The sequence below is a fragment of the Manis pentadactyla genome, chromosome 3, assembly GCF_030020395.1.
Source record: "Manis pentadactyla isolate mManPen7 chromosome 3, mManPen7.hap1, whole genome shotgun sequence".
In the NCBI taxonomy this organism is placed as follows: domain Eukaryota; kingdom Metazoa; phylum Chordata; class Mammalia; order Pholidota; family Manidae; genus Manis; species Manis pentadactyla.
In genome coordinates, this window is record NC_080021.1 from 113,304,928 (window position 1) to 113,324,004 (window position 19,077).

Sequence of the window (19,077 nt, forward strand, 5' to 3'; positions counted from 1 at the left end):
GTATGTGGTCTGTCAACATCATTCCTTTATATATACATGGTAAGATTCGGCTCCATGGCTCCCATCTGGAATTCACTGAGGCTTTCAGCATTTTTACCCTCCAAAGGAACAACATTCAAATGTAAATTTCCTGCAAATCTATTAAATACTATTCTCCCTTTGGCAGATTCCTTAATGGGACTGTCCAGGACACTAAACTTATCAGGGACTTGCAACATTACTAAATAATTGGGTGAAACACAGTGAGCGAGCCTATTCCCAGTACAAGAACCTTAAGTGGAAAAGTGAAAAAGTTTGCAGTTAAATAGACCTAGGTCTGCCTCAGTAGTCGCCTGAAATACTGCGTGCTGTAAGGGTGTTTACAGGGAGTAGGTGGCTTAACTAAACTTAAACCCTTAATACACCAGCCAATGTGTGGGTTCAGACACTTGCTAGGGAAAACCTGCGACAGAATAATAGCGGAAAATGGACTGGTCCTGAGAGTTGTGTCTGCGTGTGGATAAGCATAAGCCTTTAAAGAGCACTCACTGCTTCTGCCAGTAGGAATCTATGCATCTGTTGTGTTACACAATTTTTATTAACAGAAAATAATTTTCTCCCACCTCCACTAAATGTTAAATAACTACAGAAAATATGTTTGAAGAGGCAGCTATTTATACTGGTGTACCTCTGTCAGAATTAAACAGGATGAAGTATATAGCTCACATAAAAGGGGTTTCATAAGTGATCATTATTTGAACCCTAAGTACTCTGCTACTTCTTAGCATATTTATCTTAATTTGGGGTTTGGGAAATGGGTCACTACATAAAACCTTGCCATTATTCTCCAAAAGCATCCCGAAGGACATTCTGGTCTGGTCACTCAGTTTGCCAGAAAGACCTGATTGTTAGCCAATTACAAACATGCTGAGTCCAAAAGGTTGTGCAAACATGTACTGTCTCCACCAGGTCTCCTTTCAATTCATACCAAACCAGCCATGTATGGGTCATTCTTGTAACTGTGGAAAATGTACTGGCCAGGGCAGTATCTGAAAGAGGGAAACTGTAGAAAGCTATTGAACCAGCCCACCTGGATTCTTGATATATTTTAGGGGTAGAATCAATGGTACTTCCTGATGGATGGTAGGAGGAGGATGACAGGACTGGAGGAACCAAGTCTGACACCTAATTTCTGACTTGAGCAACTGGGTCAATAGTGGTGTGCTATACCCTGAAAATGAGGGACAGGATTGGTGGGCACATTAAGTTTGACATGTCTGTGAGACATCCAAATAAAGAATTCAAGAACCCAGTTAGACTTCTAGACAGCAATGGTGAATTTGAATACATACAGCTTTATTTAGACTCAGAAACCCCTCTAAAAAGGGTGGCATTTTTTAAGACAAACCAACATGGTAGCTTTACAATGTGTCTGCAAATTTTGTGGCATTATTTCCACAACAAGTGGAATCTAATTCCCATTCTCTTGCATGTGGACCAGCCTTACTGACTTGCTTCTAATGAAGAAAATGGTAGAAGTGACTGCACAGGTTAGAAAGGGCAACACAGCTTCTGCCTGGCTCTCTCCTGGGACGTGCACCTTGGGAGCCTGAGCTGACATGTCAGAAGCCCTGCTAGTCTGAAGCCACCATACTGGAAAGACTACGGAGAAGACACATAATACACAGAGATGCCCTTGGAACCCCAGCTATGTCAGCCTCCAGTTGGCCTCCACGAAGCAACTGCCAGGCATGCGTTGGGCGTGCATTCAGATGGCTCCAGTCCCCATCCTGCATCGACATATACCGTGGAGCCCTGCTGTGCCCTGTCCAAACTCTGGACCCGCACAATCCATGAGCACAATAAATGGCTAGTTTATGCCACCAAGTTTTGGGGTAACTTGTTATCCAGCCAGAGTAACTGGAATAACCCACACGTACTGAGAATGAAGAGGACACATAGCAGAGTTGTGGGAGGTGGTGAATGATGGGGGAGTAGTGAAAAACCTAGGAAAGGAAATCATCAGTGAGTCTTGGGGAGTGCCAAGTCAATCCGATTCACGGAGTGAATGGCGTCCCAAAGGCTCAGTCTCAGGCGTGGATGCCAGAACATCTCAGAGAGTGAAAGGGGCTAAAATACTTGAATTCCAGTCACAAAGCAGATTCCCAGGTCCCTCCCCAACTGCACACACCCTCTGACTGCCCCTCCCCGACTCCTGCCAATATTGTACTATTTTTTCTCTGTATAGGGAAGGCAGAAGGGATTCCAGCCACAGTTGAAGGCAGGGTACTGTGCTGCAGACCTTCGATTTGCCCCTCCAGAGCCTGCAGCCAGTCCCGAGAATCAAGAGCTCTCTATACAGGTCAGGACTCTGGCTGCAAGTGTCAGAAACCTAACTTACACTACCTTAACTAAGAAGGGAAATCTGTTAACCCATGTAAACAAAGTGTATAAAGAGATGGGTAGGGTTTTCAGAGTTAGCTGGATTAAGGGACCTGAACCCAGTGTTCCTGACTCTTGGCTAAATAATTAGGTCTAGATGTTGTCCTTATTATCTAAGATTCCTCCAAGTGGCAGGATGTGTGGCCCCAGAATCTCTAACGTGGTAACCTTACGGGCTATAATTCAGGGAGAAAGAAAATGCAACAATAACGAGATACCACTGCATACCCATCCACATGGCTGAACTCCAAAATACTGACAAACCAATTATTGACAAGACTGGACAAGAACTCTCATTACTGGTGGGAATGCAGAGCAACACAGCCACTCTGGAAGACCTCGGCAAGTTGCTCATAAAACACATTCCAGCAATTACGCTCTTTGGTGTTTACCCAAATGAGTTGAAAACTTGATCACACAAAAACCTGCACCCAAGTGTTTATAGCAGCTTAACTGCTACAATTTGGAAGCAACCAAGATATCCTTCAACTGATAAATGGATAAACTGTGGTACATCCATGCAATAAAATATTATCCAGTGCTAAAAAGAGATAAGCCTAAACCAGGAGTCAGCAAACTATAGCCCTTGGGCCAAATCTGGCTCCCTACTTATTTTTTAAGTGATGCTTTTTGAAACACAGCCATAAAAAATATAAAAAGAAGTGAGCTTCAAAACTGAAGGAACAAAACAGCAACAGACTCACAGACTCCAAGAAGGGACTAGCGGTTACCAAAGGGGAGGGGACGGGAGGGAGAAGGGGACTGAGGAGTATTATGATTAGTACACATGGTGTGTGATCATGGAGAAAACAGTGTAGCAGAGAGAAGGCAAATAGTGACTCTGTGATATCTGACTACACTGATGGGCGGTTACTGCAATGGGGTATGGGGGGAGCACGATAATATGGGTGAATCCACATTCTTTCATGTGAAACCTTCATAAGAGTGTGTATCAATAATACCTTAATAAAAAGAAGTGAGCTTCATAGCTTTCATCTCTATGAAATTACATGGAGAACCTCAGTTGCTTGTCAAGTGAAAGAAGCCGATCTTCAAACGCTACTTACTGTAGGATCCTAAATATGTAACATTCTAGAAAAGGCAAACTGCTCTCTCGCCTAGCTTCATGAAATAAATCCAGAAGATAAATATGATTGCCTTGCTTAGGGTCCTACACCCATCCCTGGAACTGGCACATGCCCACTACCATGCCTTTGGGCGGGGCAGGAATGGGCATAGCTCATCTTCCTTTAGCAGCATGACTGGACTCCCCTGATTAGTGGAGGAAGGTGAGACCTCCAAAGGAGGGGTGTGAGGGGACAGAGGGGAGGGTGGTGGTATCTGGAGGAAAGGATGCTAGGCTGAGTAAGAGAATAACAGTGGCTACATCCTCATCTGCATTATGTATGTATTTAAAAGTTGTTTCTAAAAAGGAAAAGGACATTTGTCACTTTCCAGTTTATAAAATGGGGTATCTTTGGGAAGAAGGATTCACCAAGAGAGACAAAGTCAGTGGGAAACAAGGGTTGAGAAACAGAAAAGAAAAACAAACCAAGAAAGAACTTATGAAGGGGGCATTAATGGCCAAAAGATACGGCCTTCCCTACCATGCATGGGCAACATTAAATTTATACAATGGTATCTATGTAAGCTGGATAACTTTATTCTTTAATGTTTATACACAAAGCCATAACTATGAGACCCAGCTCTAAGATGGGAGGGAGTGTCCTGTGTGTGCTCCAAGAAAGGTACTGCTTTCTGATCAGATAAGGTTCTCAGCCTGCCTGGGGTGTAGACACCAGACCTAGATGTACACCAGCCATCTGGCATGCATGAAGACAAACCCACACACTGAAGATCGTAGAACAGAAAGAAGGTTCCTCCATGTAGTTTCTTGGCTTTGTAGCTCATTTCTTTTATATTTTTGTGACTGTGTCCCTAATGCCCCTCTGGAAGCACCTTATCAGCCCTAGACTTTCTACCTCCAGACTTCTTGTATATGAGAAAAAAAACAAAACTTACTGTGGTCAAGCCACTGAGGTTAAGTTTCAATTACATGCAGCAGAACACCGATATCTTAAATGATAGAAATAGCTAACATTGCTTTTACCATTATCTATAGAAGTTACAAGTAATACATTTGCATTAAAGACACAAAACCTCACCACCAGTTGCCACCTAAACCCAACTGTGGGCATTTATGATGGCTGATCAGAGGTGCGCTGTGTCTCTGTGGGAAGCTAGCTATCTGGCAAAAGAACTGAAACCAACATCTTGACTGGATTAATAACATTCTCAACCAAATGCCTAAATGAGTTAAACTTGATTTCAGTTTCTGATTTTACAAAATTCTATGGAAAAGCATGGCTTTATTTTGAAAACAGGCACACTTACTTTATATGAACTCCTATTCTTTATTCTCATTTAATCCTTAGTATAAAATCAGTGCACTTCTAACAGGAACAAGTAATAAAAACCATATCATTTCTCATTAACCTTTTATTGTTAACTTAGTTTTACAGTAAAGAAACAGAAAAGAAGTAGATCATTTTTAAAAATACCATAGCTGTCAATTTAAAACTGTAAATGAGCTTCCTGGTAAAACAAAGTAGTAATGCTATAGCCTATAATTACATTTTTACTTGTATATATAAGAACTGTGTGCAAAGTGCTTTTCAGAGTGTAAATAAGACTTTGGAATAGGATATAAATAGTTATCCCTAAGAGTTAGTTACCCCCAACTGCTTGTAATCAATCACAACTGCCTACATTCTTCATTTGCATTTTATTTATTGAAATACTAAGAGAAAAAACACAATTTTCTGATACCAGATACCTGATTTTTAAAAATAACCTCTGATCCACCAGGTCTGAACCTTATTTTTACATATAATTCACTCACTTGCTTCATTTTTTTTCCATAAATAGAGGAAAGTTTTGAAAAGGCAAGGATTAGTAGTTCTCTTCAGACACATTTTAATCAAGAAGGGATTAAAAAAATTTTTAAATCAAGTTACACGACAGAAAAGAAATAAGGAAAAAGGAGTCTTGGGAGAAGCCAGTTGTATTCTTACACTTTTTTTCATCAGACAAACAAAGTACCATCCTCTATGCTGGGGATGGATTACTTTCTCTTACTGAAAACTTAGCATGAACACATAATGCTAAACCCAACATCAAACATACCAAGTACGCTTAAAAATTATTTGCTACTAAGCCATTGAATCAGAGAAATATTTAAAGTACAAGGGACTTTTGGAAGGTATACAAGAAAAATAACTCCAAACAAAGCCTTCAAGGACTGAAGTCACCATCTTCTTCATCTAAACGTCGGGAGTGGGGGAGAGACACTTCGATCGGCATTACTTGGGCACGCCTTACCCACATGGATGCATATGGCCTGCTAGCTTGCAAACCTCCCATATGCTGTGAAATAGATCATCTCAAATATACCAGAAGGAGAAACAGAGGCACTAGGAGGTTAAGAGTCCAGGCTGTGCAGTTTGCCAGTTGCAGAAAAGTGACTTACACGTGTTTCCATTTTGACCTTTGTAAAAACAGTATAAGTAAGTTTTCATTTTATATTTCAAAGTTCCCTATGAAGCAGAAACAAGATATCCTCAGTTAAAAGAAAAACGATTACAAAGGAATCAGTGTAAATGACTGAATAGAAACCTTTAATGAGCTGCAGGCTCAGAATACACTTTCAACCCATCCTTCATTTTCATCGATAGGTTACGCGTCTTTTCTATGAATCATTAGTTAAAAGAAAGCCTAGTACACAGGGCCCTACTTTGTAATGATGCTTGAGTATGCAAGTCAGAGCTGTGAATGGCCAAGAAAGAGTACAGGCAGCCCACAAAGTGGATGTGGAGACAGTTCTCTCTAGCAGCTTTCTACTCCTTCGCATGGCAATCCAGTGACTAAAATATAAAGTCCACTTAATCTCATTTGAAATTCACTCCTGGAATTTGCATTCTTTCTCATATTTAATTTAGAAAATTAAAAATACTCACTTACAAATCTGATCTCATGATCACAACTGTTCCCTGGAAAAGCAGCTTACATTTCTCTATGGTGGATAATCGGGTAAACATGTTACCAAACAATAATTAATAATTTAATGTCCTTCAAGTTAAAGGGCAGGGTCAATCTATGTACGCTACTTATAACCTAGTTGGGATTGATTATTCAAGTATCAGCAATATTAGTCCTTAAAATGTTATCATTTGTGTACTTCAAAATACATATATGTATACATGTACACAAATCAAACTACTGGACAACAGAAAAAAATATAATCATCACAAGTTAACATTATCTTGTGGGCTCCACAGTCCATTTCATCCTGAGGTCATCCAGGCCCAGCAGTCCTCTTGAGTTAAATACCATTTTCTTCAATTCAGTTTTCTTTAAAAAGAAAGTAAAAACCAATTTCCTGTAAATATAAGTGCAATCTGAATATGAAACATATGCATATCAAAACTTCTCTAGGTGATTAACATAATATTCAAATTCAAAACAAAACCAGGAAATTATGAATGGTCCTTATGAAATTACTTCATGTGACTTACAGCCCAATAAGAAAGATCCAACTGCAAGCACTGACATTACCAAATAGTATTTAATAAATAGTTTAAATTACATTCCTCTTCCCATAGCTCTGAGAGATTCCCATCCTTTTCTAGTTGGCTTGATAGAACTCAGATTTTGGGAATTATTTCATAATTTTATCAACATGGGCAAGTTGTGAAAAAAACAGCTTAATAAAACTACAAAAGACTAACAGAGGTATAACCTAGACTATCCATACCATCAACAATATACTGTGTATCTGTTCCTCTCCAGCACTAAGCCAAGCACGTGGGACTGAAACATGCATAAGGCTGGTTCTCAGCCCCTGGAAGAGCTCTGAGTCTAGCTGAGGGTACCTGGAGGGGTAAGGACCATATAATCTAACAACTCGGATGTGTAGAGTATGACAGTTTTAATGATGGCAGAGTGAATGATCTTTCAGATATCAGAGAGGGTGGGCTTCTTGGCACAAGATACAATAATCACATGTGATCTGAGTCCTGGGAAAGGTCCCACAGCCATAGACATCCCTATACCCGCCCCAGCACTTGGCAGGGCCAAATGCCTGAAACTCACTATGGATTCAGTCCTCTCCTCTGCAGAAATGCTCTTAAGCAACCCCCTTGGCAGAAGTGACATCTTAAATAATCAGGTCACTCCTTATCTTCTGTAGAAATCCTCTTCTGTACACATCCCTGGCAGGAGTGAACACATCCCTGGCAGGACTGACATTTTAAGTCACCAATTTTCATATAACAGGAGATCCCTTGAGACATGAAGAAAAAAGGCCCCTGGAGGAACAGAATCGTGGGCAGTGTTAAAGAGAACTGCCTGAGTGAGGTCTGGGCGGAAATGGTGGCTGGGTGGGGCCTGCACAGTTACACTTCCAAGAGCCCATATGATGTGGATTACGTACAAGGTCCTTTGCAGATTTACAAAGCACAGAACCCCTCTCTCAACCCCCAATCTCCTATGTACTAGGGAAACCAATAGACATAAATCACTATCACTATCTTCAGAACTTCATTTTTCAGGCTAATGAGATCTTCCTCCCCCCCACCTTTTTTTTTTTTAAGTAACTTTTAAAATATAGGGTACGGTGTGGTAAGAGAAGGCAAGCTACCGAAAACAGATAAGGGAAGACTGAAATCCTGCCTTTATCCCTGACAGCTGACCTCCACTCTGACGGCACTGCTGAGATGCTTCCTCCTCCTCAGAAGCCTGGTCATGACTTTTGGGGTCGGTATCATCTACCCTGGCTCCATGGAAGACTGTTCCTCCAGCGAGCCTCCCACACCTACCCAGTCTTCATCCTGACCTCCCTATTGAGAGCACAGTGTCTCTGCGGCTACTACAGGGCAGCCGACAGATTTATCTGAGCAGACTGATACAGGAAAATGGTTAGAATCCTCCTTTTCTTCCAAGTAATGGTTTAAGAGTGGTCTTGGACTCAACGGTCTACTTTCAGTATTTTACTTGTGGAAAATGTGAATAATAGGATTACCCGGTTAGGAAACTGGGGAGAGGAGGCATGACAGCAAGCTGCTCAGGGCCCTTTCCAAGTGTTGCTCTGCATATGCACATACAGAAAGAATGTGTTTCTGGCCCACTGCAGAGTGATAATCTGAGAAATCTTTTAAATTTATATTCATCCACGATGGAAAAAAAAATCAAGGAGTGGATCTTAATGTTAGGGAGAGTTCAGTTCTGAGACGCAGGGAAGTCAGAGTACAAGGTGAGGAAGGACCTCAAGAGTGTTAGGGAACGACAGAATAGAATAATAAAGGAAGTTCAGCTTCTCAGCATGGGGCACAACCCCTGCTAACTCCTCAAGCCAGTGTCACCACCTGGTGTCCAGCGTCCGCTTGGATCTGCACGGCATGGGAACTGAGTCCCTACCACCCCAGGCTTTGGGGGAGCCACAGAGCACTGGATGGAGTGAGATTATGTCCTATGTACTTACTACAGGTAAAGAAGGAAGACTTTCGGGCAGGTTACTAAAGACCGTGACTGTAAGCTGCAGTTCCCAGTCACCCAGGCGATGGTAATTTGCAAGCCCAGGTCTGAGCTCTCAGCAGCCCCTCCCTACTTGTCTGAGATAGGAAGGAGAGAGTGAAGGTTAAAGCCGAAATCCGGAGGATTAAAATGACAAAGCAAAATAATAAACCACTTAACCACTGGAAAGGCACAGAGACAAGGCGTTTAAGTGAGAAGTTTATGTAAGGCAAAAAGGAGCACACTTGGAGAAAGGGGAGTGTGGGCTGCCCTAGAGAAGACTGGGAAAGGCCGCCCCTGAAAGGTTGGGAAAAGGTTAAGATTGACAGGTCACACACCTAGAAAGAGCGGGCGACCCCAGAGAAAGGAACGCCCCCTGAAAGGTTGAAAAGAGTTTAAAGTTTAAAAGGTTACGCACTTAAAAAGTGCGGACGACCTCAGAGACAGGAGCGCCCCGAAAGGTTTGGGGTTCTCCCTCTTAAGGATTCTTTAAGGAATGTGACTAAGGGCTGGGGCTGCAGACTTGTTAAGTGGTCTTTGAATATTTAAATTAAATTAACACGGGAACTTTACTGCTCTCATCTCTCTCTGGGTTACCGCGTCTTGGTCTGCGAGCTTATCAAACAGATTGCTTGCCCAGCCCCCAAGGTGGGCTGAGTTATTTTCTGTTTGCTAAAGAGGAAGTTAAGAATCTTACTTCTTAACTTCCTGGGTATTAAAATGCAATCTTATTTTTAAGATGGAATTCTTCCTGCCTTTTACTACGCTGTTTATGGCTTGGCCTGCATGATCAACACAGTAAAGACATAGGTTATGCTGAGGTACCTTCCTTTATCTGGGGAACATTCAAATTTCCAGACTAAGTTACTCCTGGTTTTTGAGTTTTAATTGATTAACTCTGGGTCTTTTGAGTGAACTTTCCTGGCCTTCTTCTCTTTCCACTCCGCTCATATTTATTTTCCTGCCTAAAATTAATAATTACATTTAATAATAAAAACGAAGAAAAAAATATTTTTAAAAGCTTATCACGAATAGACAGCCACTTATTTTACATACATATAGGACTACTGCAGCATGTCTGTGTCAGATGCATATCAATTAGACTAAATGAAAGCTTTTCCCATGTCCTACTGTTTGCCATCCCGCAAACGTGGGCATTCAGCCCTACAGTCACCACACATTTACTGAAAGCCTGCTACACAACAGACAACCCACATTAGCCTTGAGATGCATGGTGGCCAATGTTTTGTGGAGGGCACACACTCTCCTGCCCACATTTTGCCTATCCTCATTGGGTTTCAAGATGTTTCTCTTCCTCTTTATCAGAGAGCCTGACTCCTCCAAACCGTGCACACTGCTCTCGGTTTCATTACTGCATCTGTCACGTTAAAAATTGGAAGATGTCTAAACCCTCCTCAAGGCTAAAACTTATTCCCGTATCAAATATGGCTCTATCTCCAAGCCCAGTTAATCTGTTACATATACAAGCAAATAATACTTTAAAAACGATGTCTCATCAAAATGCAGTTGCACGGTGCTATATAATTTCCAGTTTGGAAGGACAAAACACTTAACACAGGTGAAAAACCTTATAAAGATTCAGTAATAATAAAGTAGAAAGTTAAAAATAGGAGAGTGTTTCTCCATTCAGAGACATTGGCAACAACTCAAAGGGATACTTAGGAGAAATGGTGTAGATATCCACTAGTAAGGAACATTTTAAAAAATTAGCTCTACAAAAACAGTAATTTTCAGTTACCACTGAAGCAAAGTATAGTGTGATTTTTCAGTCTTTAATAAATTATGTGGCAAGCTGTTTCATACTTAAGCATAAAATAAATTATTGACCCAAGTTTTAGGGTTTTTTGACCTATGCTAAGTTTCTCTACTTCTCAATCCTGAACTTCCTACACAGAAAACACGAAAAGGAACTTTGAAATGGATTGCAAAATATGTAAACACCTACCTTTAGTGCCGCTGTTCCCCCTGCTGCTTAAATCTAGCATTACCACATACTGAACAAAGGTTTGGGTTCTTTCTCCTGTTATTAGGGAAACTGGAATTTAAAACACTATACAACACTAAACCCAATCATCACATCAGAAATGACACATACTCAAGTGGGTTAGAAAGGAGGTAAATAAAACTGAAAGCAACTGATGCTTCAGAAATCTTACTAAAGTTGTTTCAAGCAGGCAGGTTATTCCAACAGCACTAATGCGCCAGAAAACTTACTGAGCTCATTTATGATTGTAAACCAAACTGTCTTCTAGGCAGAGAGCCAGAAGGACTGAAATGATTAACTTGATGTCCCCTGCATATCAGTCTCTCTGCGCTAACATCCCAGAGCTGAAGCACTTACCCTGTGTGCTGCTTACCTCTTTTTTGCAAAACAAGAGTAAAGGTTCAATATTTGCTTTTGTTATCAAGTCCAAGCACTTAGAAACATGGGTTCTTTGGTAGAAAAACAACATACCCGCTGAAAGAATCCAGACCTGAGAACCGCCTTCTGAATAAGCCCACCCACCATTCAGAGAGACCTAGGTGTCATCTTACCTAGGCTACAAGCATCGTCCAGGGGACACGTCAGCAAGCCACAAGCCCACTTTTCCCCTGACCCCTCCCCTCAAAGAGCCCGCCAAAGCCCTGGCCATAAAAAGCCTCTTGACCTGTTAGAGACTCTCTTTCCTTTGTTCTGCTGGCCAGGACAAAGGGGTCCCTCTTGGGTTCAGCAGTAAACCTGCTTGGACTGTTTAGGTCGCATCCCCTCTCTTCTTTCAAGTGGTGCCGAACCCTGGGAGCAGGAAGCCGAGGGCAGGGGCTGTTTTGCAGCCTAGGAAGCAGCTCGTCCTGGGCTAACACCTAGATCCTGAGAGCCTCCTGGGTCTGGCCCCGTTTCCCTTCCCTCCCTCACCCAACACCCCCTTGCGACCTCCAGTCCAGGGACCATCTTGCCAGACCTCAATGTACACATCCATCACCGGCTATTAATCCATCACAGTTCCCAGGAGAGTAAGATTTTGGCCTCTCATCGGCTTTCTCTTGGCACCAAGAGAAAGTTGGACCGGGTCCCCTTTCCTTTATCTTTTCCCTTCCTCTCTGTTCTCAGGTTGAGAACACCACAAGGGGACCACCTGCACTCTGACTGGTGGGACGCTTCCTTTCGGGGTGCAGGACAACCCGGCTCCATCAGCCTCTGGGCTGGGGAACTGATCGCAGGGAGACGTCCGGGCGGCGTGCTTCCCAAACCCCGGCCACCCTTTCTCACCCTCCCACAACGGGCGATTCTCCCTCAAAGACATCGGGAGACACTCCCTCAGCTCTCCGTAATCTTTCCCAATTGGGATTAAAGGGAGACACTAAAAAAATTTGGTCTTTTACTCTATTTCCCTGTGGCCTCAATATAAAGTTAACAATGGGTCACACTGGCCAGCTGAGGGCAATTTCTATTTCCAAATTCCCCGAAATCTTGAGAACTTTCTCCAGAGGACTGCAAATGGTCAGAGGTTCCCTAAATCGAAGCCTTCCCCCTCCCTAAGCAACCTTTTGTTTCTTCTCTTTTCTTCTCACCGGTGCCTGCCTCAGCCCAGGCACCTTCCCTAACTAGTTAGTCTCCCCAGGTGCCTTAACTTCCTATTGTCCCCGGATCTCCAGGAGGCTTGCCTGGCCAAACCACTCCCTGTGCCTTTTGCTGACTCTAAGAACTCAGCTGAGAGCCAAACTAAACCCTCTAAAGTTCTCCTCAGCGAACAAAAACCCCCTACCCCGACCCTGACAACACTGCGCCTTTACCTCCCCTCTTCCCTCCTCTGTTACCCTCCACCTTATCGTCTTCCTCCCCAACGGGCTCAGCAAAATCCAAATCCCTCCCCCACCGTCGGCCTCCCCTGAACACCCTTCCCCCGTCCTTTCCGCCTGCGCTTCTGCCCTCTTTTCCTCTGAACACCCCTCCCCCCCGTCTCCGATGTCCGCCAGAACGTGTGCCTCTTCTAACCCAACCCCTCTCCGAACCCCCCGCCCCAGCCGCACACACGCTCTTTGCCCTCTCGCTTCCCACCCAATACCTCCCCAGACCACTCTCGCCCTATCCTACCCCTGCGTGAGGTGGCAGGCACTGAAAGGCCCGTTTGTGTTCATGTCTCCTTTTCAATTAATGATCTGGAGCGTATTGAACAAAAGATGGGGTCCTTCTCAGAAACCCTGATGAATTCAACTATGATCGCCTCAGGGAAACTACCCAGGGGGCAGATGAAAACCCAGCCCTCTTTATAAACCGCCTTTCAGAAGTACGCGCACACCAGCCCTAACTCCCCTGAGGGCCGTATTCTCCTACACCTCCACTACATTTCCCAGTCTTACCCAGATATTCATAAAAAGCTCAAAAATTAGAAAATGGACCCCAGAAACAGCTTGTAGACCTTGCCTTTAAAGTTTTCAACAACCGGGATAAGGAATGAAAAACCCAGAAAGAAAAACAGGCTAAAGCCAAATATCAGATTCTGGCCTCCCTAATTTGACCTCCCACTGACAAGCCTGCAAAAGGCTGCACCCCACACCCGCCTAGCAGCTGTTTCGCTGTGGCACTCAGGGCCGCTGGGCAAGAGCTTTTCCTAATCCCAGGCCTACCAGACACATCTAGAGAGGACCTGGCGGCACTCCTGCCCTTGTCTTCAGAGACCGATTGACACGGCCCAGATCCCAAGGCCCCCCAACACCAGCGGATCCATGGGTAACAATGGTGGTGGCAGAAGTCAGGTTTCTTTCCTGGTCAACACAGGAGCCACCTCCCTGTGCTTACTGAATATTCGGGACCTTTGATCCCTTCCTTTATCTTGGTTCCTGGAAAGAAAGGTTTAATAGAAACACCAGCCCAAACCCCTCCTTCATACTGTTTCTTAGGCCATAGTACTTTCCCTCACCCCTTTCCGGCAATCCCCCACTGCCCCACCCTCCTTCTGGGAAGAGATATCCTCCACCGCATGGGGGCAGGGCAGGCGGCATTGACTGATAACGCTCCCAGAGGGAAGCTGCTATCCTGGGACGGGACCAGAGCAGTAAATTTCTTACGTTAATTTTGCAGAATTAACCAGAGGACTGATAAGATACTTTTCTACCCCTAGATGGTACTGCTAAAAAATTAATTGATTTAAAGACAACGCTTGTAACAGTTGGGCATTGCAAAACTTTCAGAAATTCACTTCCAGAAATTCTGATAGAAGTTACTCAGCATGTATGCTAACTTCTAAGTCTTTTGTCATTTATAGTTACTGCTTTACTCCTGAACTACTAAAGAACTAGATTCAAGCAGAGCAAAATTTACTTACATAAAATTTAATAAACTGAGGAAGATAATTTTAATTTTTATGCAAATGTTGCTAATCTCTTAAACAGAAAAACAAGTGTCTGTTTCAAACTTTTTCTCTTAAGCTACTTTACAACAGTTTAGTAAATTATACCTTTAAAGCAGAATTGAAACATTTATCTTTCTACCTGATCCCTCCAGAATTTTAAAACTTTCAGTGACTATTTTAATATTTTATGGCAGTATTTTTATTTGCATAAGTTCAGTAAGAATCTGCCCTCCTTGTGACAGGACCAATTGAAAATGCTGGTTATATTACCAAGTCTTTGACTGGAATGTCGTGTTTGAGACACGTGCATAGACTCAGATATGAACAGACAGCTTTAAGGAACAAAGATTGAACTTATGGAGTCAACAAAGCCCCTTGGAAGACCTTGCCTGGTACCTTGCTTACAGGGTTTCCAGCAGCCTTACCAGGTGTGTAAGGAAGGTCACTTCCTGGCACTTGCAGGAACCTCAGGATATGTTGGAGACTTCGAGAAGAGAGGAATTCACCCAAATCTACAGGTGCTACAGGCAAAATCTGATTGCAAGTCTGGCTTGGCTTTCTGTGCTTTGGAGGCCTTTAAAAGCTCAGTCTGAAATTCTTTTATAAAAGTTCTAGCAAAGCACATTTAAAAGAGCCTATGCCAATCCTGTGGCTGTTCTTGCTGCACTTATGAAAATAATCAGGCCAACTGTTTTAAAGCTCAACTTATTTTATATTAATAAAAATGAAGGTAATTTTAGAGAGAAAGAAGAGCTGTGTTTCAATAGTGTAGCCTTATCACTACTGGATTCTAATACTGTTTATTGTAAAATAGACTAGATCCTGAATTCTAGTTTCCTCAGAGTATCTGGCTATGACTCCAAATGTTTCAGTTTTCTCCCACCATTTCAATTAAGAGTTTCACTATTTCTAGTCCTCATACTCAACCATTCATTCTTAATCTCCTTGTCAAGTTTGTTTCCTCCAGAACAAAAATCCAACTCCAGATGTTGCTCAGACGAGGATTTCAATCCACACCAAGGCTGATGAAGGAGCTCAACAGCTCCGCGACCCCTCCTCTCCCTGACAGACAGCGAGGAACTGCTGGACCCACAGGCAGGGACAGTGCCCCTACTCAGAAGGAAGCTGTTACAGAAGAGTGACCGACACCCACTTTTCCTGGAAATATTTCAAGGGTCCACATTCCTTGGGGCGGTGAATGAGGTGGGGCAGAGACAAGGGACAAGCATCATGATTAACATTTCCCACCTATGATGAAAAACGCTGAGATATAAACAGTATAGTAAGAACAGGAGGAACTCCATCTTAAGGCTAAGATTCCATTTTAAAAAGCAGAGAATTGAGAAGTAAGACTCCCAGCATATTCTCTGGTAGTCAGACAATAGCCCAACAGCCTATCTTAAGGCAGAGCAGGCAGTCTTAACTGATATGTCCCCACTTCTTTGGCCAAGCAGAATACAAAAAATGACCTCCAATCTCTCAACCTTGCCCCTTGCTCCAGTATGTTGATGACATCTTGCTTTGCAGGCCCTCAAAAAACGATTCTCTATCCCACACTATCTCCATCCTTAGACTCCTGGGGAAAAAGCAGTGCCGTGTCTCAGAATACAAAGTTCAACTAATAGAGCAAAAGGTTGCTTATCTTGGTCTTGACCTCATCCCAACCACTCACTGCATACCCACCTTTCAAAAACAAGGTATTAATACTCTCCCTTTCCCCACCACAAAGCAAGAGCTTCTTTCCTTCCTAGGGTTTCTTAGCTACTTTAGATTCTGGATCCAAAATTTCTCACTCATTGCAAAACCCCCTTATGAGGCCTCCCACAGGGATCCCCAAGAAAGGGTGCCAGAGAAAGACTTAATTCCTGCTTCTTTCTGGACCCTTAAGTGAGCACTCCTCAAAGCACCTGTTTTGACTCTACCTAACCCTGAGAAACCTTTCTTTTCTTAACCAGCAAAAAGGGACAAGCGTTAGGACTACTCACACAATCAGCTGGGGACTCCCTCCAGCCTGTTGCCTATTTTGTCCAAACAACTCGACCTTGTGAAAAAGGCTGGCCTCTCTGCTTACAGGTCCTAGCGTCAGCTGCACTCCTTATCCCCGAAGCCCAAAAATTGCCCTCCACCAGCCCCTATAAGTACACTCTTCACACAACCTCTCTTGCCTTCTCAGCCACTGGGCTCTAACCCTTCTCTCCCCAGACTGAGTCCAAGTCTTACACTCTCAGCTTCTGCAACCTCACCTTCTACCTCTCCTGGCCCCATTCACCTTTATCCCCCTCTTCCTTCTTTTCCTTCCCTGCTTAAGTAAGCTATTCCAAAGATTTTTACAGGATCGAGTGGCAGCCATCTCCTGGGCAACTACTTGAGAACACCTCCAAATGGCTTTTCTGCTTCAAAATATCAGAAAACCCCCTTCATCACCCCCTCTCAGCAGGAAGTAGCCAAGAAAAGAACAGTGACCCATCTCCCTACACCCTTTTAGAGCCAGGAATGATAGAATCCGGACCTGAGGACTGCCTTTTGAATAAACCCACCCACCATCTCACAGACACATAGCTGTCATCTTCCCTAGGCTACAAGCATCCTCCAGGGAACACAGCAGCAAGCCACAAGCCCACCTTTCCCCGGCCCCTCCCCTCAAAGAGCCCGCCAAAATCCCTGCCATATAATATAAAAAGCCTCTTGACCTGTTAGAGACCATCTTTTTCTTTTGTTCTGCTGGCCAGGACAGACGGGGCCCTCTCAGGTTCAACAATAAGCCGGCCTGGACTGTTGAGTTCCCATTCCCTCTCTTCTTTCACCCGTAATTATTTGAACTTGTAGATTTTTTAAAAATGTGTTTCTACTGCCCACATTTAAGAGCACTTAAAATCTTATCAAACACCCTATTTCCTATCCCCATGTGTTGTTACTACTGGGAAATGGTGAGAAACACCAAGAACACAATGAGGCCATCAATGAGGTAAATAATTGTCTATCTGGCCATCTGTGGACAATAATTCAGTTTACATCGTGTCTGTGGTCAGAATTCTCTTGAACCCATGAGCTAGGGTCTCAGGTTACTCCCAGTGTAGAAAATCTCAGAGCACTTTCAAGGATCCCAATCTATTATCCTCAGGCCTATCTAAGTTAACTCCTGGCATCCCAAATTGGAATTTTTGCCCTCAAATTATAATAATCCCTACTTCTAGAGACAGTCAACCATGAAACTCAAGCCTATAATCCTCATCTTGTTGTTGCCTAAATCAAAGATGTACAAATTAATCAGATGCTTTCAAGTGAAATTTTGATTAAGTGTAACAAGTACCTAGAAATTAACTGGGTATCATTTCCAAGGTAGTTTCAGTCTCAGGCTCAGTACAGAACGTTTAGTATGACAATATGGTTACAATATGTACCTATCCACTGCTGCTGAGAGGTCTGTCTACCATAGATGATAAGAGTTTACATACCATTTTGAATTATTAAAGTATAGTATTTATTACCTTCTTCTTCTTTGATAATATAAATGTACCAACCACTGGGCAATAAAAGGCCAGAGGATAGCAAAAGTTAATGCACCAGGAGACATCTCAAAGGGCCACCAAGACGGTCTCTGTGAAAACAAAATAAGCTGGTCACCAAGCTATTACATACTGCACGTATAAATTTAAAAACATACCTAATTCATAATTTTGAAAATATGTAACTAATAACAAATCTCACTTCTACTAGAGAAAGGGCACTCTATATTTCAGAGAGTAATTCAGTAAGTAGACTTTCAGGAGTACTTCAGACTTAAACACAAAAACAAATATATTTTTAACTTCACAGTTGTAAATGGTAGGTTTCATTCAGAATACTTTAAGGACTCCAAATAATCTAAATTTATTGTCTCTTATTTGAAACCCTGGGACTCAGATTTAAGAAAAGAATTGCTTACCTGTGAGGGAGGCTGATTACTAGTCTGTAATGTTGATGATTTTGCCTATAAATACAAACGGAAGTGATTTAGCTTTGACAAAATGAAAGAAAAAGTGATTTTTCTCTTTCCTGTTCTGTTAAAGGATTTTTAATTACGAAATATTAGTTTATTGTTTTCCAGTTATGATTAGCACAAAACCTATACTGACCAAATGACAAGATCCCCAACATTGTTAGCCAAATAAACATTTTTGACATATTATAGTTTTATAGTCCAAATTATATAAATAAAATGAAACCTCAAATTAACCTAAACCATTACTTCTTTTATATTCTTATTAAATTATCTAATTAACTTTATTAGTTTTAAAATTTCCAAACAAGCTACCACTTTACACATTTGAGAACTGCAGCCTTGATTATTAATTAAAATTATGAACATGTAAATAATATCCAAGACCTGTTTTGGAAATTCATTCAATTAAAGCAGAAGAAGTGGATGATAGATATGAGAAATGAATTGTTAGTGTTATCAGTTTTGTTTTTTAATTTTTTTCCAGTTTTATTGAGTTATAACTGACAAATAAAATTGTTTATATTTGAAGTGTACCATATGATGATTTGATATATGGTTGCACTGTGAAATGTGTACCATTATCAAGTTAATTAACACACCCCTCATGGCACATAATTGAGGTTGGGGGTGAGTGGGGAAGTACGTAGGTTATTTAACAATAAGTATTTACTAAGCAGAAAGATTTTACGCTAATTTAGGACACTAATTCCAATTTGGCTCATCCCAAACACAAGTTTCCTTCGACTAGATGTT

General features: G+C 42.3%; 1 protein-coding gene across 8 annotated transcripts in view; it reads right to left on the reverse strand.

Annotated features, from left to right (window-relative positions):
- Positions 1-5,269: 5,269 nt before the first annotated feature.
- LOC118929808 (acyl-CoA-binding domain-containing protein 5-like) overlaps positions 5,270-19,077 on the reverse strand; it is a 41,398-nt gene continuing 27,590 nt past the window's right edge. For 5 of the 8 annotated variants that reach the window (XR_008996387.1, XR_008996385.1, XR_008996383.1 and 2 more), the window contains 4 exons: positions 18,268-18,312; positions 17,831-17,940; positions 7,573-7,787; positions 5,270-6,831 (listed from right to left, as the gene is read on the reverse strand). Coding sequence is in view for 3 of the 8 variants with exons in the window: in XM_057498301.1 (XP_057354284.1) it covers positions 6,819-6,831; positions 17,831-17,940; positions 18,268-18,312 (168 nt within the window). In the remaining 5 variants the exon portion in view is untranslated. The remainder of the gene's footprint in view (positions 6,832-7,572; positions 7,788-17,830; positions 17,941-18,267; positions 18,313-19,077) is intronic. The other 3 variants (XM_057498301.1, XM_057498302.1, XM_057498303.1) reach the window with 3 other exon arrangements.